The 26,792-nt window shown below is 49.4% G+C and overlaps 1 protein-coding gene across 1 annotated transcript; it reads right to left on the reverse strand.

Annotated features, from left to right (window-relative positions):
• Window positions 1-8,022: 8,022 nt before the first annotated feature.
• On the reverse strand, window positions 8,023-15,916 carry LOC142246426 (uncharacterized). The gene is made up of 3 exons (XM_075319477.1): window positions 15,708-15,916; window positions 11,368-11,485; window positions 8,023-9,117 (listed from the first exon to the last, which is right to left on the reverse strand). The coding sequence occupies exons 1-3, from the start codon at window positions 15,894-15,896 to the stop codon at window positions 8,738-8,740; spliced, it is 687 nt and encodes a 228-aa protein (XP_075175592.1). The 5' UTR covers window positions 15,897-15,916; the 3' UTR covers window positions 8,023-8,737.
• Between the last annotated feature and the right edge of the window lie 10,876 nt (window positions 15,917-26,792).

Below are 26,792 nucleotides of genomic sequence, written 5' to 3' on the forward strand. Positions count from 1 at the left end.
CGGCTGGGAACTTTCCTAAGCAGCTGATGAGCAGTAACATGGAACTTTCCGGGGTGATGGCGGCCTGTCACGTGACTGCCCATCTCTGACTCATGTATATCCCCTGTGTGACCCGTCAGTGTCACCTCAGAGCTCAATCACAGGAATAACGAGCTGTCCAATCAGAGGGCTGCAATCATACCTACAAAGAGGAGCATTCCTTGAAGCCATTTTCACTTGGAATATCCTCCTCAAAAACCTATGTGTGAAAAGCGCCTTAACCCCTTCACCCCGGGCAATTTTCCGCTTTTCGCTTTTGGTTTTTCCTCCTCTTCTTCGAAGAGCCATAACTTATTATATTTCCACAGATATAGCCATATGAGGGCTTGCTTTTTGCAGGACGAGTTGTACTTTTGACCAACACCAATCATTCTGCCCCATATTGTACTGGAAAACGGAAAAATAAATCCAAGCGCAGTGAAATTGCAAAAGAAGTGCAATTGCACAATTGTTTTTTTTTTGGGGGGGGGGGGGGTATTCACCATGATCACTGTATGGTAAAACTGACCTGATATTATGATTCCCCAGGTCAGTGCGAGTCCGTAGATACCAAACATGTATAGTTTCACATGAACTACGTCATGAGAGACACAGGTCATCAGCTGACCCCCGGCGGTCATGACAACCCATTGGCGCCCCATGATCACGTCACGGGGCCGCTGATAGGAGTGTGGAATGACGCGCTCCTCACCGCCGTGCACTAACTCCCCCTGTCAGAGACTGACATTGGGATTTAACTATTTAACATGGGTGGGGAAATCCCTGATCCACCCGTAGCTGTTAGAAAAAGATGACAACTGATTAGATCAGCCGACGTGTGTGTGATGCCTTGGCAAAACCAGGTAGTCACACATAGGCCCCCCGCATAACACCTTCCCTCACCTAGGTGACATACAGCCGACCTGAAACCCTAGTCACCCCCCCTTAGGGCAAGACAGGCACACCAGTGGGCGGGACCAGGCGGTTAGGAAACGCCCACCCCGGGGTCTAGACAGCCTGGGGCGGGAAAACAAGCAGTCTAGTTCTAGTCTGTAGTTCAAGTGGAGAGGAGTGTGGGCTGGGGCTAGGTGTAGCTCCAGCAGAGGAAGTTCAAGTTGAATGGTGCCAGGGTCGGAGCCCTGGTGCCTTGGCTAGGTGGCAGACAGTGGTCTCTGTCAGCAGGAGACGGGAAGACGGCTCGGCAGATCCTAGGAGGACCATAGAAGGGTTGGAGACCGCCGGTACCGACACCGGAGACCCGACCGGAAACCGTGCACAGAGGGGGTACTCGGACCCTGAAGCCAGCACTGAAACCAGCGGCCTAGCTAATTAACCGATTGAGGGCAGGATTACAGGTCCTGTCCCAACCAAAGTCCCAGAGGCAGACAACCACCCACAGAAAGGGATAGGGCAACCGCCAGTGCCCATAGATCCCACGGGTCACCGTCAGCGGGCATGGCTCCTTAGGCACGCAGAAAGCCAGGAGCGGACTCCTGAGTTCCAAATCAGGCAGCCCACAATACACAAAAACAGTGCAGAGGAAAGGACAGTGACCACCAGCCCGGGTGGGCGGACCAGAGTACAACCGGCCGCGGCGGCCGGCCACCAGCACCTTGGTTTACCAAAAGACTCGTGTGATTCATTCAATTGGGAGTAACCAACTATCCCCTGGTCCGTCTGGGCGTGCAAGCCCCTGCCATCGCCATACCCTGCACAGAGACACTGGGCCCCGGGGCAACCATCCCTACCCACGGAGGGGTTAACATCCGGCTGCCATTACATCTCCCCCGGGTACCCCACAACAGCAGCGGTGGTGTACCACGTCACAGACATTCTACAACCAACCCCATACAAATACGTCCCCTTTTTATTCGGAGTGTCCGCGCGACCCCCGAGTCTGGGGAACCCCTCGAGCCGTACCGTAGGCCCCAGATCTGAGCAGCACCGGCTGCTGGCACGGGGGCGGCACATGTGCAGGGAAAGATGCGGGCTCAGTGTGTGAGCCCACATCAAAGGGAAGTACACAACCTATGATGTACCAGTATGTCATAGGTCATGAATCGGGTTAAAGGGTTAATTCCGTCTTTACAAGTTACCATAGGATAGGTGATATTGTGCTGATCAGTGGGGTCTGACCGCTGGAACATGCACCGATCACAAGGCCAAAATGGAAGCCGAGCGCTGGGCTCAGCTATGGCCAGACTGAATGGGGAGAAGCCGAGCGCTGGGCCCAGCTATGGCCGGTCTGAATGGGGAGAAGCCGAGTGCTGGGCTCAGCTATGGCCGGACTGAATGGGGAGAAGCCGAGCGCTGGGCCCAGCTATGGCCGGACTGAATGGGGAGAAGCCGAGCGCTGGGCTCAGCTATGGCCAGACTGAATGGGGAGAAGCCGAGCGCTGGGCTCAGCTATGGCCGGACTGAATGGGGAGAAGCCGAGCGCTGGGCCCAGCTATGGCCGGACTGAATGGGGAGAAGCTGAGTGCTGGGTCCAGCTATGGCCAGTCTGAATAGGGAGAAGCTGAGTGCTGGGCCCAGCTATGGCCAGACTGAATAGGGAGAAGCTGAGTGCTGGGCCCAGCTATGGCCAGTCTGAATAGGGAGAAGCTGAGTGCTGGGCCCAGCTATGGCCAGTCTGAATGGGGAGAAGCTGAGTGCTGGGCCCAGCTATGGCCGGACTGAATGGGGAGAAGCTGAGTGCTGGGTCCAGCTATGGCCGGACTGAATGGGGAGAAGCTGAGTGCTGGGCCCAGCTATGGCCGGTCTGAATAGGGAGAAGCTGAGTGCTGGGCCCAGCTATGGCCGGTCTGAATAGGGAGAAGCTGAGTGCTGGGCTCAGCTATGGCCAGTCTGAATAGGGAGAAGCTGAGTGCTGGGTCCAGCTATGGCCAGACTGAATAGGGAGAAGCTGAGTGCTGGGTCCAGCTATGGCCAGACTGAATAGGGAGAAGCTGAGTGCTGGGTCCAGCTATGGCCAGTCTGAATAGGGAGAAGCTGAGTGCTGGGCCCAGCTATGGCCAGTCTGAATGGGGAGAAGCTGAGTGCTGGGTCCAGCTATGGCCGGTCTGAATAGGGAGAAGCTGAGTGCTGGGTCCAGCTATGGCCGGTCTGAATAGGCAGAAGCTGAGTGCTGGGTCCAGCTATGGCCGGACTGAATGGGGAGAAGCTGAGTGCTGGGTCCAGCTATGGCCGGTCTGAATAGGGAGAAGCTGAGTGCTGGGTCCAGCTATGGCCGGACTGAATGGGGAGAAGCTGAGTGCTGGGTCCAGCTATGGCCGGTCTGAATAGGGAGAAGCTGAGTGCTGGGCCCAGCTATGGCCGGACTGAATGGGGAGAAGCCGAGCGCTGGGCCCAGCTATGGCCGGACTGAATGGGGAGAAGCTGAGTGCTGGGCCCAGCTATGGCCGGTCTGAATAGGGAGAAGCTGAGTGCTGGGCCCAGCTATGGCCAGTCTGAATAGGGAGAAGCTGAGTGCTGGGTCCAGCTATGGCCAGTCTGAATAGGGAGAAGCTGAGTGCTGGGTCCAGCTATGGCCAGACTGAATGGGGAGAAGCCGAGCGCTGGGCCCAGCTATGGCCAGACTGAATGGGGAGAAGCCGAGCGCTGGGCCCAGCTATGGCCGGACTGAATGGGGAGAAGCTGAGTGCTGGGTCCAGCTATGGCCAGTCTGAATAGGGAGAAGCTGAGTGCTGGGCTCAGCTATGGCCAGTCTGAATGGGGAGAAGCCGAGCGCTGGGCCCAGCTATGGCCGGACTGAATGGGGAGAAGCTGAGTGCTGGGCCCAGCTATGGCCAGTCTGAATAGGGAGAAGCTGAGTGCTGGGTCCAGCTATGGCCAGACTGAATGGGGAGAAGCTGAGTGCTGGGCCCAGCTATGGCCGGTCTGAATAGGGAGAAGCTGAGTGCTGGGTCCAGCTATGGCCAGACTGAATGGGGAGAAGCTGAGCGCTGGGCCCAGCTATGGCCGGACTGAATGGGGAGAAGCTGAGTGCTGGGCCCAGCTATGGCCAGACTGAATAGGGAGAAGCTGAGTGCTGGGTCCAGCTATGGCCGGACTGAATAGGGAGAAGCTGAGTGCTGGGCCCAGCTATGGCCAGACTGAATAGGGAGAAGCTGAGTGCTGGGCCCAGCTATGGCCAGACTGAATAGGGAGAAGCTGAGTGCTGGGTCCAGCTATGGCCAGACTGAATGGGGAGAAGCTGAGTGCTGGGTCCAGCTATGGCCAGACTGAATGGGGAGAAGCTGAGCGCTGGGCCCAGCTATGGCCGGACTGAATGGGGAGAAGCTGAGTGCTGGGCCCAGCTATGGCCAGACTGAATGGGGAGAAGCCGAGCGCTGGGCCCAGCTATGGCCAGACTGAATAGGGAGAAGCTGAGTGCTGGGCCCAGCTATGGCCGGACTGAATGGGGAGAAGCTGAGTGCTGGGCCCAGCTATGGCCGGTCTGAATAGGGAGAAGCTGAGTGCTGGGCCCAGCTATGGCCGGACTGAATGGGGAGAAGCTGAGTGCTGGGCCCAGCTATGGCCGGTCTGAATAGGGAGAAGCTGAGTGCTGGGTCCAGCTATGGCCAGACTGAATAGGGAGAAGCTGAGTGCTGGGTCCAGCTATGGCCAGACTGAATAGGGAGAAGCTGAGTGCTGGGCTCAGCTATGGCCGGTCTGAATAGGGAGAAGCTGAGTGCTGGGTCCAGCTATGGCCAGACTGAATAGGGAGAAGCTGAGTGCTGGGCCCAGCTATGGCCAGACTGAATGGGGAGAAGCCGAGCGCTGGGCCCAGCTATGGCCGGCAGTCACATAACGGATGAATGCAGCACTGGAGCGCCCGTCTGTTACTGCTACATTCAGGGCCTCGGGATCAATGCAGGTCTCAAGGTTTAGGCCCCACCCATCTGCAAGATGTCCTGATAACTTGTTTTCACTAGACAACCCCTTTAAGCCACTGTGGGTGTTGTGTTCTGTTCACTATGTGAGGTATTACTTATACTCTGGCTGTATTATCCTCTCACTCTATGGCGGTGTTCATTAGCTATGTGGGTTGTATAGTAGGATATTTTTTGTCAATATTTGTTGGTACAAGGATGGCCCCTGCACACCGGCCTGATTCATCACAGTCTTACACTATAACTGACTGTCACCCATTGCAACCAATCCGAGCTCAGCTTTCATTAAAGCGCAACCAATTAGAGCTAAGCTTTTGTTAATGAGCAACCAGAGCTCAGATTCATTAAAGATCAACCAATCAAAGCTAAGCTTTCGTTAAAGAGCAGCCAATTAGAACTCAGCTTTCATTAAAAAGCAACCAATCAGAGCTCAGCTTACATTTAAGAGCAACCAATCAGAGCTCAGTTTCCATTTTACCATAGTAACAAATCAGAGCTCAGTTTTCAAATTATCTCAGCAACCAATCAGAGTTCAGCTTTTGTTTTACCTCAGCAGCGTGAGAAATGACTGAGGCCATCGTCTCCTTCCTGCCGTCTCTGTTTGTCTATGGAGGACGGCAGTGATGTGTGTAAGTACAAGATGGTGTATTGTGATAGCAGAGGTGTGTGTGCACACAGTCATTCACAAGGTATTATTTCAGCACTGAATGGCAGTATTATTTGAGCAATGTATAGTAGTATTTTGTTACGCACTGTATGTAATGCTCGCAGGTGTGAGTGGGAGTGGAACCACTGGGCTGCAGCACTGGCTCCACCTGAGGGGCGTAACTAAGCGACTACCGGGTTTTCACCAGAGCCTCTGATGGTGAGGGTGGGCTTGGCTGCCAGTAGCCACCAGGTGGTACTCTAGGGGGTCCCGGCACTGCAGCAGCTGACACCAGGAGGAAGGGGCAGAACAGCGACTGTCTCTGATGTGATCTGCTGCAGACCGGGCGGCTGGGGTAGACAGGAGCAGCAGATGCAGCAGCGACAGCAGGTACAGCGGGTGCAGCAGGTACTGGCGGGTGCAGCAGGTACTGGCGGGTACAGCAGGTGCAGCAGGTACTGGCGGGTACAGCAGGTGCAGCAGGTACTGGCGGGTACAGCAGGTAAAGCGGGTGCAGCAGGTGCAGCAGGCACGACAAGTATAGCGGGCACTGCTGGTACAGACAAGTGTTAATACACACAGCATAGGACACAATCAACAGGAGGGGACCTGACAACTAACAGCGAGTCTCTAGGATTAGACCACGTTCCCCAGGCACCTTCCATAGTCAGAGAATGCCTTAAATACCTAATGCGTATCAGCCATAGGCTGAGCGTCACTTCCAGTTTGTTGCACACTGGCCCTTTAACAATAGGTGCATGCGCACCCTAAGTATGCTCCCAGTAGAGCTGCGTGGCATGCTCAGGCCCTGGGAGCCAGCGGTAGGGACCGGGGACATAGGAGCTACTTCTGATTGGCCAGGAGAGGGTAGGACAGTGCAGGGACGCCGATAATGGCATAACACTGTATAACAGTATTATTTAATCACTGTATGATAGTGTAATGTATACAATGTACAAAAGTATTCTTTATACAGTGTGCAAGTACTAGTAGCCATTAAACACTGTATGGTAGTATTCTTTATACACTGTATGGTATTATTCATACACTATATGGTGTTATTCTTTATACACTGCATGATAGTATTCTTTATACACTATATGGTAGTATTCCTTATGCACAATATGGTAGTATTCTTTTTACACTACACTGTGTGGTAATATACTTTATACACTATATGGTAGTACACTTTATACACTATATGGTAGTATTCTTTATACACTATATGGTAGCATTCTGTATACACTATGTGGCGGTATTTTTTCAGCAATGTATTAATACAGCTTTGAAGGGTTATCCAGCAAAGAATTATTTTTAGAAACCACTCTCAATGGGTTGAAATAATAGAGGTCTGACTATCGCCTCCCCAGTCTCCCCGCCGATCCTGTCCCAACACGTCCCAGTCCGGTGCTGGTGGTCTTTGTACTTTCTGCTGTAATGAAGTCCGGACACGGAGATGGGACCTAATGTCCGGAGCTTGGGGTGAGGGGCTAGGAAGCCTCAGGGATTAGTAAAGTATTGATGGCTACTTATTTTTTTTATTATTTTAGCCTATTTTGAGCCCTTTTTTTCCATGTTTTTATGTTGTTCCCTTTATTTCCTCTTTATATATAGTTTTGCACAGGCTCGGCATAGCCGGAGAGCCGTGTCTCCTGCATCTCTGCAGCACGTAAAATATTACACAGAAACACATGGAGGAGATTTCACAACCAGTGGAATGTCATTACTCCATCCCTATTGTCCTTGTTTTCCCCAAGAGTGAAGTCCTCCAGTCCTCATCTGGACAGCAGCTGGTGGTCCCGGCTGACGGTCTAAGGCTATGTGCGCACGTGTGCGTATTACATGCAGTTACGCTGCGATCTGCAGCGCAGCGTAACTGCATGCGTCCTGCGTCCCCTGCACAGTCTATGGAGATTGTGCAGGGGCCGTACGCATGTGGCATATTAGAACGCAACGATTCGGCTGCTGCCCAAATCGCTGCGTTCTAAGAAGTGACATGTCACTTCTTCCGTGCGGTTTGCATGCTGTCTATAGGGGGAGGCAGCATGCAGAGCGCACGTTCTCTGTCGGCACCATGCGCTTCAGAACGGAGCTTTTCAGCTGGTGCGGTGCAGAGCGCACACGTGCGCACATAGCCTTAGGCTATGTGCGCACTTTCCGTCATCCTACATGCAGTTGTAAACGCACGTTTTAGCCTTAATTGATTTAGCCAAAGTTGCCTTTCCCAGAAATTTAGCGCAGAAAACGCATGCGTATTTACCGCGTTTTAGATGCGTTTTTAGCGCTTTTTCCATGCGTTTCCACATGCGTTTTCACAGATGCGCTTTGTACATCAAGACACTGCTAAATAAAGATTAAATAGTCAAACAGAATGAAAAAAGAGAAAAAAAAGGGACAAATCTATATTAATGGGAAAAATAATGCAAAAAGATATATTTAATAAAATTATAGCGTTAATATACATTTTAGCGGTAAAATAGCAATAAATGCATATTATTCTTAAATTTAATTGTCGGATTATGTATGTGTGTAAAGGGACATATCAAATCATTATTTTGATGTCCAAAACGCATGTTTTCTGCAATGAAAAAGCAGGTAAAACGCAGGAATTTGGATATTTCTTGCTTTTTGCTACTTCTCATTGACTTCAATGTTAACAAAACGCACCACAAATGGCAAAAACAATTGACAGGGTCCTTTTCTGAACTCATGGTTTTTGACCAAACTTATGCAAATTTTGAGATGCGTTTGGAAACGCAAAGTGCGGACAAGAAATCATGAATTCTCATTGTCTTTCATGGAAAACCAAAACGCATGCAAAACGGACCCTAAACGCACCTGAAACGCAGGTGAAAACGGAAAGTGCGCACATAGCCTAAGTCTGTGCAGACCCTCAGAGCATTAGCGCTTCTCCTCAAAATCACTAGTCAGTTTTTGTGAATTCTTATAACTTGTTTTGACCCTGTCCTAAATGACAAGGCAACACCATACACAATATCTGTAATTAAAGGGGCTCTCCATCTTTGTATGCACACAGTGGGATGTGAGGTCCCGAAAACTGGGATCAAACTGGAAACCAGCAAACACCGAATTCTGCTTCAGAGGTGAAATCAGCAAACTTTTGAGTGCAGCTTTGACTGTGACTGGAGTAGAAGACATGATGTGTGAAAAAAAGAGTAAAGGATAAAGAAGGCATAATTTAATGGCCGTCTCCACTCCCGTCTTGTGGGGTGAGTGACGAATATCTGGCTTCATTCACTCCCTCCAGTGCTGTCATTCTCTGATACAGCTCCACCAGCAGCTCATTGTGCCCGTTCAGTACCACAGTTAGAGCTGCCACCTTGTGGACAAGCTGGGTACTGCTGAATTTACCCTTCCTGGGCCTCATGGCCCTCTTCTCAGAGGAGATCATCTTATCTTCTTGATGATCCTTCGTCAGATGTCTTCTATTTGCACATTCAGTTTCATGTGCATCCTCCATGGTTTTTACGCTCGCGCTCATTATTTCCAAGCGTTTCTCCATCGCGTCCATCCTCTCAGGCACCTGGACAGCAATGTCTCTGATTTTGTCTTTCAGGTCTGAAAAATAATTGAGTTATGAATTTTACAAAACAGAATGCAAAGGGGCTATAAATTAGCATAAAGGGGTCCTAATATGTTGGGGGGTTGGCTCACAATTGTCCTCTAATACTTATTATTACTATACAAAACCTAAAATGTCATATCAATGTCTTAAAGACGGTCTTACCCTATATGCTGGAAAATCTGATTACTAAAGCCGACTGAATTCGAAGAAGGAACTAGAAAGCTTGGTGCTATATACACCAGGACTTTTCTATTTCTTGCAGATGTAGTATTCAGATTAGAGAAAAATTAGAGAAATGTTATGAGCATCGAATACGTCTTGCTATCTCTGGACCTGACATTACCTCTCTACTAAGCAGAATCCCACAATGGCTGTCCGCTATTTCATCCTTTTTCTTTGCGCGGTTCCTAAAGCTTAACATGGACAAAACTGAATTCATTGTCTTTCCTCCTCCTCTTTCAACCCCTCCAACGGACCTATCCAGCAAAGTTGATGGCTGCTCACTCTTCCCAGTCTTGCAAGCTCGTTGCCTCGGAGTAACCCTGAACACTGCTCTATCCTTCAAGCCACACATCCAAGCCCTCTTCACCCCCTGCTGACTACAACTCAAAAATATCTTCCGGATTCGTGCTTTCCTTAACCAAGAATCAGCAAAACACTAGTGCATGCCCTCATCATCTCCCACCTAGACTACTGCAACCTCCTGCTCTGTAGCCTTCCGTCTAACACACTTGTACCCCTCCAATCTATCCTAAACTCTGCAGCCCAATTAATCCACCTCTCCCCTCGCTATTCCCTGGCCTTGCTACTCTGCAAATCCCTTCACTGGCTTCCCATCGCCCAACGACTCCAGTTCAAAACACTAACTATGACATACAAAGCCATCTACAACCTGTCTCCTCCCTACATCTGTGATCTAGTCTCCCGGTACTTATCTGCATGTTACCTCCAATCCTCACAAGATCTCCTTCTCTGCTCCTCTCTTATCTCCTCTTCCCACAATTGTGTGCAAGATTTCTCCCGTGCCTCCCCCATACTCCGGAACGCTCTACCCCAGCATATCAGACTCTCACCTACCATGAAAAGATTCAAAAGGAACCTGAAGACCCACCTCTTCCGACAAGCCTACAACCTACAATAACCCTCAGTCCAGTACACCAGTGCGCAACCAACTCTGTCCTCGCCTACTGTACCCTCACCCATTCCCTGTAGACTGTGAGCCCTCGCGGGCAGGGTCCTCTCTCCTCCTGTACTCTCACCCATTCCCTGTAGACTGTGAGCCCTCGCGGGCAGGGTCCTCTCTCCTCCTGTACTCTCACCCATCCCCTGTAGACTGTGAGCCCTCATGGGCAGGGTCCTCTCTCCTCCTGTAGACTGTGAGCCCTCATTGGCAGGGTCCTCTCTCCTCCTGTAGACTGTGAGCCCTCGTTGGCAGGGTCCTCTCTCCTCCTGTAGACTGTGAGCCCTCGTTGGCAGGGTCCTCTCTCCTCCTGTAGACTGTGAGCCCTCGCAGGCAGGGTCCTCTCTCCTCCTGTAGACTGTGAGCCCTCGTTGGCAGGGTCCTCTCTCCTCCTGTAGACTGTGAGCCCTCGTTGGCAGGGTCCTCTCTCCTCCTGTAGACTGTGAGCCCTCGTTGGTAGGGTCCTCTCTCCTCCTGTAGACTGTGAGCCCTCGCAGGCAGGGTCCTCTCTCCTCCTGTAGACTGTGAGCCCTCGTTGGCAGGGTCCTCTCTCCTCCTGTAGACTGTGAGCCCTCGTTGGCAGGGTCCTCTCTCCTCCTGTACTCTCACCCATCCCCTGTAGACTGTGAGTCCTTATGGGCAGGGTCCTCTCCCCTCCTGTACTCTCACCCATCCCCTGTAGACTGTGAGCCCTTGGGGGCAGGGTCCTCTCTCCTCCTGTACTCTCACCCATCCCCTGTAGACTGTGAGTCCTTATGGGCAGGGTCCTCTCCCCTCCTGTACTCTCACCCATCCCCTGTAGACTGTGAGCCCTCGCGGGCAGGGTCCTCTCTCCTCCTATACCAGTCTGTTTTGTACTGTTAATGATTGTTGTACATATACCCACTTTCACTTGTAAAGCGCCATGGAATAAATGGCGCTATAATAATATATAATAAAATAATTAATAAAGAGGAGGGGCTTATTCAAATCTGCATAAAAGGCATGTTTCTGCATTGTTTGTGGTATTAGCGGGCAGAATGGGGTGGACATTTATGTGATGGGGCGGGGGATTAAGTTGCACCTTGGCAGGAAGCTTCAGATGTCTTCGTCATCTTCCTCCACATTTTGTCTTGATCTGTCTGGAATTTCTGAAACTGAAGCCATAGTTCAACCAGTCCGATGTGCATCCGGGGCGCAGCCTGCGACAAAGCAGAAGACAGCACAGTAATCTGGAGCTACAGGGAGAGGTCTGTAAATCGGGGGAAATGTAGGGTGGTAAGGACTGGCCGAGGCCTACGTCACCGCCACCTCCATCAGCCAATAAAGTTGGGGAACAACATAATCTGATGAAAATCCTGGGTAAAGTTGTACAAAGGGTCCTGTGGACTCTTATTTCAGGCCAGGAGGCTGGCAGGAATTCAGAACCAAGGGGGGTATCAGTGGGACTACAGAGATGTGTCATTCCTGACACTTCGGCCTGAGGAACGGAGCCTCAAAGGTTGGGCAGATGGTCCTATGTAGCCAAGGTGGACATCCCCCATTTACTAAAGAAAGATGAGGATGGAAGGATGTGAGAGCTCATCAATGTTCTTCAATATTGGGTACTTGTCTGCGTATTAACTCACTGTCGTGTTACAGACCTAAGATTTCCTAAATTAAAATGCTAGACTGTCCTGGAAACTTGAGTCCAGCACCAGGGATATAAAAAGAGTTTCCTCAAAGAAAAGAAGAACAACTCTAGACGGAAACTTTTATGTATTTGTCTGTAACGTCTATCGGAGTGTCGCCTTATTATTCTCTCTTTATTCATTTTCTTATAAGCGCTGTACTTATACAAGTTTAGTCCTTAAATGTTCAAAAAAATCCATAGCCTTTTGTAGGGAGTGTGGCCTTCTGACTGTCGGGCAGCAGTGTTATTTTAGGGACTCGTCGCCCCTTTTGTTTGATGAGTGGTGGCATCGTGTTCTGCATCCGGGGTGTGTGGACTGTGTCGGGTGTGATTTATACCCACTTTGCAGCCTAAGTGAAAAGTGAGCGCAAGATTAGAGATAGATTAATCCTTTGCAGTCGTAGCCACATCACATGCTGCGAAGTCTGTACAAGACCCCTCTCCCAACTAAAGTTTGGCTATTTGCATGCTTCGTCTGTCATCCAGGTAGAGAGGACTTTCAGCAGGGAGGCATTATCTTGATTCTTGATATGTAGTGATGAGAAAGCTCTACCATGCTCAGGTGCTCAGTGCTCGAAAGGAGCAGGTCAGACGTTTGGACGGGTTCTACTCAAGTAACGAGTATAATGGAAGTCATTGGGAAACTCAACATTTTTTCCTGAAGATCCTCCACAAAACTGCTCGAATTTCCCATTGACTTCCATTATACTCATTATTCAAGTTGAACCCATCAAAGTGTCTGACCTTCTTGTTTCAAGTACCGAACACCCGAGCATGGTAGTGCTCACTCATCACTAGTTACGAGTACAAAGAACCCAACCATGGTAGTGCCCACTCATCACTAGTTACGAGTACTGAGCACCCGAGTATGGAAGTGCTCACTCATCACTAGTTACGAGTACTGAGCACCCGAGCATGGTAGTGCCCGCTCATCACTAGTTACGAGTACTGAGCACCTGAGCATGGTAGTGCTCACTCATCACTAGTTACAAGAACAGAGCACCTGAGCATGGTAGTGCCCGCTCATCACTAGTTACGAGTACTGAGCACCCGAGCATGGTAGTGCCCGCTCATCACTAGTTACGAGTACTGAGCATGGTAGTGCCCACTCATCACTAGTTACAAGCACCCGAGCATGGTAGTGCCCACTCATCACTAGTTACAAGTACCGAGCACCTCAGCATGGTATAGTGCCCGCTCATCACTAGTTACGAGTACCAAGCACCCAACCATGGTAGTGCCCGCTCATCACTAGTTACGACTACTGAGCTCCTGAGCATGGTAGTGCCCGCTCATCACTAGTTATGACTACTGAGCTCCTGAGCATGGTAGTGCCTGCTCATCACTAGTTACGAGTACTGAGCACCCGAGCATGGTAGTGATCACTCATCACTAGTTACAAGAACAGAGCATCTGAGCATGGTAGTGCCCACTCATCACTAGTTACAAGAACAGAGCACCTGAGCATGGTAGTGCCCGCTCATCACTAGTTACCAGTACTGAGCACCCGAGCATGGTAGTGCCCGCTCATCACTAGTTACCAGTACTGAGCATGGTAGTGATCACTCATCACTAGTTACAAGAACAGAGCACCTGAGCATGGTAGTGCCCGCTCATCACTAGTTACAAGCACCCGAGCATGGTAGTGCTTACTCATCACTAGTTACGAGTACCGAGCACCCGAGCATGGTAGTGCTCACTCATCACTAGTTACAAGAACAGAGCACCTGAGCATGGTAGTGCCCGCTCATCACTAGTTACAAGTACTGAGCACCCGAGCATGGTAGTGCCCGCTCATCACTAGTTACGAGTACTGAGCATGGTAGTGCCCACTCATCACTAGTTACAAGCACCCGAGCATGGTAGTGCTTACTCATCACTAGTTACAAGTACCGAGCACCTCAGCATGGTAGTGCCTGCTCATCACTAGTTACGAGTACCGAGCATGGTAGTGCCTGCTCATCCCTAGTTACGACTACTGAGCTCCTGAGCATGGTAGTGCCCGCTCATCACTAGTTATGACTACTGAGCTCCTGAGCATGGTAGTGCCTGCTCATCACTAGTTATGACTACTGAGCTCCTGAGCATGGTAGTGCCTGCTCATCACTAGTTACGAGTACTGAGCACCTGAGCATGGTAGTGATCACTCATCACTAGTTACAAGAACAGAGCACCTGAGCATGGTAGTGCCCACTCATCACTAGTTACAAGAACAGAGCACCTGAGCATGGTAGTGCCCGCTCATCACTAGTTACAAGAACAGAGCACCTGAGCATGGTAGTGATCACTCATCACTAGTTACAAGAACAGAGCACCTGAGCATGGTAGTGCCCACTCATCACTAGTTACGAGTACTGAGCACCTGAGCATGGTAGTGCCCACTCATCACTAGTTACAAGAACAGAGCACCTGAGCATGGTAGTGCTCGCTCATCACTAGTTACAAGCACCCGAGCATGGTAGTGCTTACTCATCACTAGTTACGAGTACCGAGCACCCGAGCATGGTAGTGCCCGCTCATTACTATTGATAAGTATATTTTTTGTTAGATCGTCATATTCTGTAGGATGCTCAGGGAAAGATCGGGCGGACCAGATGGAGACAATGTTTTCTGCCCCCTCTGGGTTAACCTCCTCTTATCAGTGCCCTAGCTAAAAGTACCACATATTTTGATTGCACATATCTTATAGCTATACGTCACACATTTGCTGCAAGCAGAGGACCCTCCAGATCAATCACCGCTCATCATATCCGTTTACTCTTACAATGATAGTGCCACTTTAATCAATCTGCTCATGTCCAGTGTTTGGATGGTCAAAGCCTAAGGGTACCTTCACACTTTAGCGATGCAGCAGCGATCCGACCAGCGATCTGACCTGGTCAGGATCGCTGCTGCATCGCTACATGGTCGCTGGTGAGCTGTCAAACAGGCAGATCTCACCAGCGACCAGTGACCAGCCCCCAGCCAGCAGCGACGTGCAAGCGACCTTGCTCTTGCACGGAGCCGGCGTCTGGAAGCTGCGGACACCGGTAACTAAGGTAAACATTGGGTATGGTTACCCGATGTTTACATTAGTTACCAGCGCACACCGCTTAGCTGTGTGTGCAGGGAGCAGGGAGCCGCGCACACTGAGCGCTAGCTCCTTGCTCTCCTAGCTACAGTACACATCGGGTTAATTAACCCGATGTGTACAGCAGCTACATGTGCAGAGAGCCGGAGCCGGCAGCACAGGCAGCGTGAGAGCGGCGGAGGCTGGTAACTAAGGTAAATATCGGGTAACCACCTTGGTTACCCGATGTTTATCTTGGTTACAGCTTACCGCAGCTGCCAGACGCCGGCTCCTGCTCCCTGCTCGCTTCATTTGTCGCTCTCTCGCTGTCACACACAGCGATCTGTGCGTCACAGCGGGAGAGCGCCTTTGAAGAAAACGAACCAGGGCTGTGTGTAACGAGCAGCGATCTCGCAGCAGGGGCCAGATCGCTGCTCAGTGTCACACACAGCGAGATCGCTAATGAGGTCACTGCTGCGTCACAAAAAGCGTGACTCAGCAGCGATCTCGGCAGCGAGCTCGCTGTGTGTGAAGCACCCCTAAAACTAAATCTACACGATTGCCAACACACCCATCGCATCTAACTTAGGATGCTCTTTCCCCTTTATGTGGTCCTTGGCTATTACTGTAACCTCACCTGGCCACTACCATGCATAAACCTAAAGGTTTGCAAAGTCTGACATCACTGGAATTTGTCTCTCACCTGTTTGATAAACTTAAGCCTCCATCCTTGGAAGTTCGGTTGGTTCACCACCTGAAGCGCCAGGTCAACTTCCTTCTTGATGTCCTCATACAAAAGGTCCATATTTAGCCATGGCCACCTAACTTCCCCAAAAGACAAGCCACAGACGAGACAGAAGAGAATGCCAACTAAATTCCTCTGCATGTCCATAATGGCTTCTGAAGCCACCAGCTCCGTCTCGTAAAAGACTTCTTCATGGCCAAGCACAGCCCTGGAGCCAGATGTAACCCGAGCACCTCCTCCCTGACTTCACTTGTTATTTTTTTAGTTATTTAAAGTTCTCCACTCAGTGGGGGACATTCGCCAGATGATGCTGTAAAATGTTTCCACACTTGGGTAAATTTTCTCTAAACACCAACAATTCAGTCTTCAAGGTGTCAAGTGGTCATAAATCACAAAGAAGTCCACCAGTTCATATGGTTTTCCATCTTTGAAACCATAAATCTGATATGTAAAGTTTGTTGAGATACCATGAGTTATGGCTAGATCTAGAAGATGACTCCACCAAGAGGGCCTTCACCCCTTGAGAAGCATCACAGAACCATTAGACAACATTAGAGTTGAGCGCGGTTCGTGGTTCGTGGTTCTCCAGTTCGCGGCTCGAGTGATTTTGGGGCATGTTCTAGATCGAACTAGAACTCGAGCTTTTTGTAAAAGCTCGGTAGTTCTAGAAACGTTCGAGAACGGTTCTAGCAGCCAAAAAACAGCTAAATCATAGCTTGGTTTCTGCTGTAATAGTGTAAGTCACTCTGTGAATCAAACTATTATCACATTTCAGTGTATAGTGTGCGTGAACAGCGCCTTCAGATCACTGCTGTTTCTATAATGGCGATCGCCATTTTTTTTTTTTTTTTTTCTTGTCTTCCTTCCCTAAGCGCGCGCGTCTTGTGGGGCGGGCCAGCATGTCAGCCAATCCCAGACACACACACAGCTAAGTGGACTTTGAGCCAGAGAAGCAACGGCATGTGTGATAGGATCTGCATGTCACATGTCCCTGCATTATAAAACCGGACATTTTCTTCACGGACGCCATTATCTGCCTTCTGCGTCTTTGGTGTCAGACATCACTGTCGCAGCTCCGTCTTCCTGAGTCCTATAGCCGATACAGCTGTATGCGCTGCATACACAGCGTTAGACAGCTTAGGGAGAGCACTTTATAGCAGTCCTTTTAAGGGCTCCAACCGGCAGGGTCAGAGAGCCATAGGTGACAGGTCCTGCAAACAGCAACAGCGTCTGTGTAGCCCAGGTCAGGGATTTCCTACCTGCATTTCACCATTAGGAGGGAATAGAAAGGCAGTCTTCCATTCCTCTACCCAGAGCACCACAATCCTGCCACTGTACCCTCTTGTCCTCTGCACACTCCAACTGATAACTAAGCCATTATACTAGCAAACACTCAGTGTACCTAGTGGCATCCTATACGTGGCTATTGGACTTTGCTATAGTCCCACTAGTGCAAAGACATTTGCAGAGCGCGTCTGCCTGCATTGCACACTACAACTCATTCTAACCAAGCCATTATACTAGCAAACACTCAGTGTACCTAGTGGCATCCTATACGTGGCTATTGGACTTTGCTATAGTCCCACTAGTGCAAAGACATTTGCAGAGCGCGTCTGCCTGCGTTGCACACTACAACTCATTCTAACCAAGCCATTATACTAGCAAACACTCAGTGTACCTAGTGGCATCCTATACCTGGCTATTGGACTTTGCTATAGTCCCACTAGTGCAAAGACATTTGCAGAGCGCGTCTGCCTGCGTTGCACACTACAACTCATTCTAACCAAGCCATTATACTAGCAAACACTCAGTGTACCTAGTGGCATCCTATACGTGGCTATTGGACTTTGCTATAGTCCCACTAGTGCAAAGACATTTGCAGAGCGCGTCTGCCTGCGTTGCACACTACAACTCATTCTAACCAAGCCATTATACTAGCAAACACTCAGTGTACCTAGTGGCATCCTATACGTGGCTATTGGACTTTGCTATAGTCCCACTAGTGCGAAGACATTTGCAGAGCGCGTCTGCCTGCGTTGCACACTACAACTCATTCTAACCAAGCCATTATACTAGCAAACACTCAGTGTACCTAGTGGCATCCTATACGTGGCTATTGGACTTTGCTATAGTCCCACTAGTGCAAAGACATTTGCAGAGCGCGTCTGCCTGCGTTGCACACTACAACTCATTCTAACCAAGCCATTATACTAGCAAACACTCAGTGTACCTAGTGGCATCCTATACGTGGCTATTGGACTTTGCTATAGTCCCACTAGTGCAAAGACATTTGCAGAGCGCGTCTGCCTGCGTTGCACACTACAACTCATTCTAACCAAGCCATTATACTAGCAAACACTCAGTGTACCTAGTGGCATCCTATACGTGGCTATTGGACTTTGCTATAGTCCCACTAGTGCAAAGACATTTGCAGAGCGCGTCTGCCTGCGTTGCACACTACAACTCATTCTAACCAAGCCATTATACTAGCAAACACTCAGTGTACCTAGTGGCATCCTATACGTGGCTATTGGACTTTGCTATAGTCCCACTAGTGCAAAGACATTTGCAGAGCGCGTCTGCCTGCGTTGCACACTACAACTCATTCTAACCAAGCCATTATACTAGCAAACACTCAGTGTACCTAGTGGCATCCTATACGTGGCTATTGGACTTTGCTATAGTCCCACTAGTGCAAAGACATTTGCAGAGCGCGTCTGCCTGCGTTGCACACTACAACTCATTCTAACCAAGCCATTATACTAGCAAACACTCAGTGTACCTAGTGGCATCCTATACGTGGCTATTGGACTTTGCTATAGTCCCACTAGTGCAAAGACATTTGCAGAGCGCGTCTGCCTGCGTTGCACACTACAACTCATTCTAACCAAGCCATTATACTAGCAAACACTCAGTGTACCTAGTGGCATCCTATACGTGGCTATTGGACTTTGCTATAGTCCCACTAGTGCAAAGACATTTGCAGAGCGCGTCTGCCTGCGTTGCACACTACAACTCATTCTAACCAAGCCATTATACTAGCAAACACTCAGTGTACCTAGTGGCATCCTATACGTGGCTATTGGACTTTGCTATAGTCCCACTAGTGCAAAGACATTTGCAGAGCGCGTCTGCCTGCGTTGCACACTACAACTCATTCTAACCAAGCCATTATACTAGCAAACACTCAGTGTACCTAGTGGCATCCTATACGTGGCTATTGGACTTTGCTATAGTCCCACTAGTGCAAAGACATTTGCAGAGCGCGTCTGCCTGCGTTGCACGCTACAACTCATTCTAACCAAGCCATTATACTAGCAAACACTCAGTGTACCTAGTGGCATCCTATACGTGGCTATTGGACTTTGCTATAGTCCCACTAGTGCAAAGACATTTGCAGAGCGCGTCTGCCTGCGTTGCACACTACAACTCATTCTAACCAAGCCATTATACTAGCAAACACTCAGTGTACCTAGTGGCATCCTATACGTGGCTATTGGACTTTGCTATAGTCCCACTAGTGCAAAGACATTTGCAGAGCGCGTCTGCCTGCGTTGCACACTACAACTCATTCTAACCAAGCCATTATACTAGCAAACACTCAGTGTACCTAGTGGCATCCTATACGTGGCTATTGGACTTTGCTATAGTCCCACTAGTGCAAAGACATTTGCAGAGCGCGTCTGCCTGCGTTGCACACTACAACTCATTCTAACCAAGCCATTATACTAGCAAACACTCAGTGTACCTAGTGGCATCCTATACGTGGCTATTGGACTTTGCTATAGTCCCACTAGTGCAAAGACATTTGCAGAGCGCGTCTGCCTGCGTTGCACACTACAACTCATTCTAACCAAGCCATTATACTAGCAAACACTCAGTGTACCTAGTGGCATCCTATACGTGGCTATTGGACTTTGCTATAGTCCCACTAGTGCAAAGACATTTGCAGAGCGCGTCTGCCTGCGTTGCACACTACAACTCATTCTAACCAAGCCATTATACTAGCAAACACTCAGTGTACCTAGTGGCATCCTATACGTGGCTATTGGACTTTGCTATAGTCCCACTAGTGCAAAGACATTTGCAGAGCGCGTCTGCCTGCGTTGCACACTACAACTCATTCTAACCAAGCCATTATACTAGCAAACACTCAGTGTACCTAGTGGCATCCTATACGTGGCTATTGGACTTTGCTATAGTCCCACTAGTGCAAAGACATTTGCAGCACGTCTGCCTGCGTTGCACACTCCAACTAATTATAACTAAGTTGCATTGTCAGGGATATTTATTCTTTATTATTCTGCTGTTAATAAAGCTAGACCACCACTGCAATCTTCACCACCTCTCAATTTTTACTACCACATTTTCAGTCCACAATCTTGTCGCAATCAACATGAGTGGCAAAATGACAGATGCTGGTGGAAAGGGGAAGAGGCGTGGTGGAAAAGGCAAAAAAGGTTTTGTCCGTGGGGAAGGTGGCAAAGCTCCATTATCATCTGCTGAAGATAGACCATCTACCAGCAAAAGTAAGATGTCTACTACTTACCGTGGACAATCCGATGTGCTCCCTTTGTTACGGACACGAACAACAGGAACAAAGGTAGATGATGGGCAAAAAAGGAAAATGCTTGAATGGATCTCAAGTGGTCCAACAAGTGCCCTCTCTGCCACTTCAAGTACCGCATCCAAAAAACACCAGTCCTCTGAGTTGTCATCCCAATCAAACTTGCTTTCTCCCAGCTCTGAAGTCTCCATCAGCCCTGCACAGTATGGTGGAACTGAGATGGCTGAGTCTGCAGAGCTGTTCAGTCACACTATAGCCTGGGAATCAGAGGTCTGCTCCCAAGCTACAGTGAGTACAGAACAGGAAATGGTCTGCAGTGATGCCCAGAACCTTTGTGACTCAGATTCAGGCCGTGAGGACCAAGTTTCTGAGCATAATGTTGACCCTTTGTCACAAACTGTAACACCTGTGGTTATAGACAATGAGGAACATACTGATGAAGATGAGACGCAGATACCCGATTGGGATGACAACTTAAATATTCCGTCAGGGCAAGAAGAGGCTCGGTCTGAGGGGGAGGGGAGTGCAAACACAACAATTGATGATGACGTTCTAGATCCCACCTACTGTCAACCCCCAGTCAGGCACTCGAGGAGGTCAACAGAGGCGGTGGAGGAGGATGCAACCGACGACGAAGTTACCTTGCGCCTTCCTGGACAGAGTCGGAGCACTGGTAGCACGTCTACAACTGCATCCTCAGCCACCACTCTGCCTATGAGCATTATTCGGGGTGGATCAACAGGTCGCATGGCCTCTAAGCCTTGCCTAGCCTGGTCCTTTTTTCACATCGAAAAAGATCGCCCAACTCATGTGATATGTAACATTTGTCATGATTCTGTTAGTAGAGGTCAAAACCTCAGCAGTTTGACAACTTCTTCCATGAATCGTCACATGACTAAATATCATAAGTCCCGGTGGGAAGCTCACCGTGCTGCAATGCGGCCTAGTGGAGCGAACCATCCACCGCCCGCCCCTTCCACTGCATCCGCGCGCTCTTCATCTTCTAGGACTGTGGGGACAGCTGCCACACCTGTTTTTCCACGCAAAACTTCCACCACTGTAACCGCAACAGGCAGTTTGCTTGTAAGGTCGTCAGTTGGTTTGGAAGGGGAAACAAGTGAGTGTGTACAGCTCTCTCAGACATCGATAGCACCAACGTTGGATGAAGGCAACATCATGTCTCCGCCTGCACTTTCCTCACAAACCTGCATTTTTCAAGGGACACCCTACTCAACACCGTCTACACACAGCAGCCAGATCTCTGTCCCTCAGATGTGGTCAAATAAAAGGCCACTTCCTCCGACCCATGACAAAGCTAAGAGGTTGACTCTATCCCTCTGTAAGCTGTTGGCTACCGAAATGCTGCCTTTCCGCCTAGTGGACACACAGGATTTTAGAGACCTTATGTCTGTCGCTGTGCCCCAGTACCAGATGCCTAGTCGCCACTACTTCTCTAAGAAAGGTGTGCCCGCGCTACACCAGCATGTCGCACACAACATCACCGCTTCCTTGAGAAACTCTGTGTGTGAACGGGTGCATTTCACCACCGATACTTGGACCAGTAAGCATGGACAGGGACGTTACATGTCGCTGACTGGGCACTGGGTAACTATGGTGATAGATGGTGAAGGGTCTGCTGCACAAGTCTTGCCGTCCCCACGACTTGTGTGTCAATCCTCTGTCTGTCCAAGTTCCGCCACTGCTTCTGCATCCTCCACCTCATCTGGGTCCTCCACCTCCGCCCCAAGCCTGCCTGGTCAGGCCACCAGCGTTCTCACTGCGCAGAAGGAATCACGCACCCCTCATTACTATGCTGGCAGCAGAGCGCAACGGCATCAGGCGGTCTTTAGCTTGACATGTCTTGGTAATAAGAGTCACACAGCTGAGGAGTTGTGGTCAGCTTTGCGGTCCGAGTTTAATAAATGGTTGTCTCCACTCAAACTGCAGCCTGGTAAGGCCGTGTGCGACAATGCTGCAAACCTGGGTGCGGCACTTCGCCTGGGCAAGGTGACACACGTACCTTGTATGGCTCACGTGTTGAACCTTGTCGTGCAGCAATTTTTAACACACTATCCCGGCCTAGATGGCCTTCTGAACAGGGCACGAAAACTGTCAGCTCACTTCCGCCGTTCAAGCGCCGCAGCAGAGCGACTTGCATCGCTCCAGAAGTCTTTCGGCCTGCCGGTTCATCGCCTGAAATGCGATGTGGCGACACGCTGGAATTCAACTCTCCACATGTTACAGCGACTGTGGCAGCACCGCAGAGCCCTGGTGCAATACGTCATGACGTATAGCCTGGGCCAACGAGATGCAGAGGTGGGGCAGATCACCCTGATGGAGTGGTCTCAGATCAAGGACCTATGCACCCTTCTGCACAGTTTCGACATGGCGACGAATATGTTTAGCTCTGACAATGCCATTATCAGCATGACGATTCCAGTCATTTACATGCTGGAGCACACGCTAAACACTATTCGGAGTCAGGGGGTGGGACAACATGAAGGGGAGGAACTACAGGAGGATTCATATGCGCAAGGGACAACAACATCACGAAGGTCCAGACGTTCATCATCACCAACGCAGCAGGCATGGGACCATGGGGGACAGGGATCGACAAGGGCGCATAGTAGCAGGCGAAATGTTGAGCAAGGTGCAGGAGAACATGAAGAAATGGAGGACGAACTGTCCATGGACATGGAAGACTCAGCGGATGAGGGAGACCTTGGTCAAATTTCAGTTGAAAGAGGTTGGGGTCAGATGTCAGAGGAAGAAAGAACGGGTAGCACCTCTATGCCACAAACACAGCATGGACTTGGTCCGCATGGCTGCGCAAGACACATGAGTGCCTTTTTGTTGCACTACCTCCAACATGACAGTCGTATTGTCAAAATTAGAAGTGATGATGACTACTGGATTGCCACACTATTAGATCCCCGGTACAAGTCCAAATTTTGTGACATAATTCCAGCCATAGAAAGGGACGCACGTATGCAGGAGTATCAGCAGAAGCTGTTACTAGATCTTAGCTCGGCTTTTCCACCAAACAACCGTGCAGGTGCAGGGAGTGAATCTCCCAGTTGTAACTTGACAAACATGGGACGGTCTCGTCATCTTCAACAGTCTACCCGTACCAGTAGGACCTTTTCTGGTGCCGGTAACAGCAATTTTATGGAATCTTTTCATAATTTTTTTAGACCCTCTTTTGCAAGGCCACCAGAGACAACAAGTCTGACACATAGTCAACGGCTGGAGAGGATGATACAGGAGTATCTCCAAATGAACATCGATGCCATGACTGTGCAACTGGAGCCTTGCTCCTTTTGGGCTTCAAACCTACAAAAATGGCCAGAGCTCGCAACTTACGCCTTGGAGATTTTGTCGTGTCCAGCTGCCAGCGTTGTCTCTGAACGTGTATTCAGTGCTGCTGGGTGTGTGCTGACAGATAAGCGCACGCGTCTGTCCAGTGACAATGTGGACAGACTGACGTTCATCAAAATGAACAAGTCATGGATCCAGAAGGAATTTACTACCCCTGTGTCATCCTGGGGAGAGTAAATGCTTGTGGATTTGGAATGTGCTTGATGCAAATCAAAACATCCTGTTTGCAACTAGGGCCCAAGTGCTGCCACTGATGGGGTGGGTGTCTGTGTGGCCCAATTTTTGGAAAAAAGGGAGACTCCGCTTGGAGTAACCCTTGCTTGCTGTGTTTTTAAAAGAAGCCAAGATGAACAGAGCTGGGATCAGGAAAGACTTTGCTACCTACCCCGGTGTCATCCTGGGGACGGATAAGAATGGCGTATTTTTGAATGTGCTTGATGCAAATCTAGCTGTGAAGTGTACAACTGGGGCACAACTGCTGCCACTGAATGGGTGGGTGTGTGTGGGGCCCAATTTTTGGAAAAAAGGGGAGACTCCGCTTGGAGTAACCCTTGCTTACATTGTTTTTAAAAGAAGCCAAGATGAACAAGTCATGGGTCAGCAAAGACTTTGCTACCTACCCCAGTGTCATCCTGGGGACGGCTAAGAATAGCGTATTTTTGAATGTGCTTGATGCAAATCAAAACATCCTGTTTGCAACTAGGGCCCAAGTGCTGCCACTGATGGGGTGGGTGTCTGTGTGGCCCAATTTTTGGAAAAAAGGGAGACTCCGCTTGGAGTAACCCTTGCTTGCTGTGTTTTTAAAAGAAGCCAAGATGAACAGAGCTGGGATCAGGAAAGACTTTGCTACCTACCCCGGTGTCATCCTGTGGACGGCTAAGAATAGCGTATTTTTGAATGTGCTTGATGCAAATCAAAACATCCTGTTTGCAACTAGGGCCCAAGTGCTGCCACTGATGGGGTGGGTGTCTGTGTGGCCCAATTTTTGGAAAAAAGGGAGACTCCGCTTGGAGTAACCCTTGCTTACATTGTTTTTAAAAGAAGCCAAGATGAACAAGTCATGGGTCAGCAAAGACTTTGCTACCTACCCCGGTGTCATCCTGGGGACGGCTAAGAATAGCGTATTTTTGAATGTGCTTGATGCAAATCAAAACATCCTGTTTGCAACTAGGGCCCAAGTGCTGCCACTGATGGGGTGGGTGTCTGTGTGGCCCAATTTTTGGAAAAAAGGGAGACTCCGCTTGGAGTAACCCTTGCTTGCTGTGTTTTTAAAAGAAGCCAAGATGAACAGAGCTGGGATCAGGAAAGACTTTGCTACCTACCCCGGTGTCATCCTGGGGACGGCTAAGAATAGCGTATTTTTGAATGTGCTTGATGCAAATCAAAACATCCTGTTTGCAACTAGGGCCCAAGTGCTGCCACTGATGTGGTGGGTGTCTGTGTGGCCCAATTTTTGGAAAAAAGGGAGACTCCGCTTGGAGTAACCCTTGCTTGCTGTGTTTTTAAAAGAAGCCAAGATGAACAGAGCTGGGATCAGGAAAGACTTTGCTACCTACCCCGGTGTCATCCTGTGGACGGCTAAGAATAGCGTATTTTTGAATGTGCTTGATGCAAATCAAAACATCCTGTTTGCAACTAGGGCCCAAGTGCTGCCACTGATGGGGTGGGTGTCTGTGTGGCCCAATTTTTGGAAAAAAGGGAGACTCCGCTTGGAGTAACCCTTGCTTACATTGTTTTTAAAAGAAGCCAAGATGAACAAGTCATGGGTCAGCAAAGACTTTGCTACCTACCCCGGTGTCATCCTGGGGACGGCTAAGAATAGCGTATTTTTGAATGTGCTTGATGCAAATCAAAACATCCTGTTTGCAACTAGGGCCCAAGTGCTGCCACTGATGGGGTGGGTGTCTGTGTGGCCCAATTTTTGGAAAAAAGGGAGACTCCGCTTGGAGTAACCCTTGCTTGCTGTGTTTTTAAAAGAAGCCAAGATGAACAGAGCTGGGATCAGGAAAGACTTTGCTACCTACCCCGGTGTCATCCTGGGGACGGTTAAGAATAGCGTATTTTTGAATGTGCTTGATGCAAATCTAGCTGTGAAGTGTACAACTGGGGCCCAAGTGCTGCCACTGAAGGGGTGGGTGTGTGTGGGGCCCAATTTTTGGAAAAAAGGGAGACTCCGCTTGGAGTAACCCTTGCTTGCTGTGTTTTTAAAAGAAGCCAAGATGAACAGAGCTGGGATCAGGAAAGACTTTGCTACCTACCCCGGTGTCATCCTGGGGACGGATAAGAATGGCGTATTTTTGAATGTGCTTGATGCAAATCTAGCTGTGAAGTGTACAACTGGGGCACAACTGCTGCCACTGAAGGGGTGGGTGTGTGGGGCCCAATTTTTGGAAAAAAGGGAGACTCCGCTTGGAGTCACCTTGCGGTGTTTTACATGACTTTAGAAGGGCGTGCCATGCCTATATCTGTGTGTCCTCCTCTTTTTCCTTGTCCAGCTGTTTTGTTTTCGCATGAGTACATGTCCTTGTCACTTTCCCATGTGTTTGTGTTGTGTTGTGAGTTGTTTGTCACCTTTTGGACACCTTTGAGGGTGTTTTCTAGGTGTTTTACTGTGTTTGTGATTGCCTGCCATTGTTTCCTATGGGCTCGAGTTCGGTTCGTCGAACGTTCGACGAGCCGAACTCGAGCCAGACCCCCCGTTCGGCGAACCGCCTCGAGCCGAACCGGGACCGGTTCGCTCATCTCTAGACAACATTTTTCATTTTTCCATATAATTTCAACCGTAATGAATGTTATCTGATAAAATTCCATAATCAGCTATAGTTTTAGCCAACTGATCACAAACCGCCCTCGTCTGGACAAAAGTTGGTATAATTCTTTCATTGGCTCTTTCAGATTTTTCTTCAAGAACACTATTTTTTTCAAGAATAATTGCAGAAAGATTGTTCATTGAATCACTGAACTTATATGACTAGGCGGTAATGACCAATAGGGACTAAAATATGTATGGCTGCATCTTTGTAATGATCGTTTACGCAATGGTTCTTCAATCATCAACTTTTATCTAGTGTGGTATGGCTTTGGTGATGGTCAATGGA

Source organism: Anomaloglossus baeobatrachus, chromosome 7, assembly GCF_048569485.1.
Source record: "Anomaloglossus baeobatrachus isolate aAnoBae1 chromosome 7, aAnoBae1.hap1, whole genome shotgun sequence".
NCBI lineage: Eukaryota > Metazoa > Chordata > Amphibia > Anura > Aromobatidae > Anomaloglossus > Anomaloglossus baeobatrachus.

Bases quoted from the DNA above. Each gene is read 5' to 3' on its own strand.
- LOC142246426 (XM_075319477.1), bottom strand. From the start codon at position 15,896: ATGGACATGCAGAGGAATTTAGTTGGCATTCTCTTCTGTCTCGTCTGT. The intron at 11,486-15,707 runs GTGAGAGACAAA...GCTTTGTCGCAG, and splicing joins GGCTTAAGTTTATCAAACAG to GCTGCGCCCCGGATGCACAT. The intron at 9,118-11,367 runs GTGCAACTTAAT...ATTATTTTTCAG, and splicing joins ATCTGAAGCTTCCTGCCAAG to ACCTGAAAGACAAAATCAGA.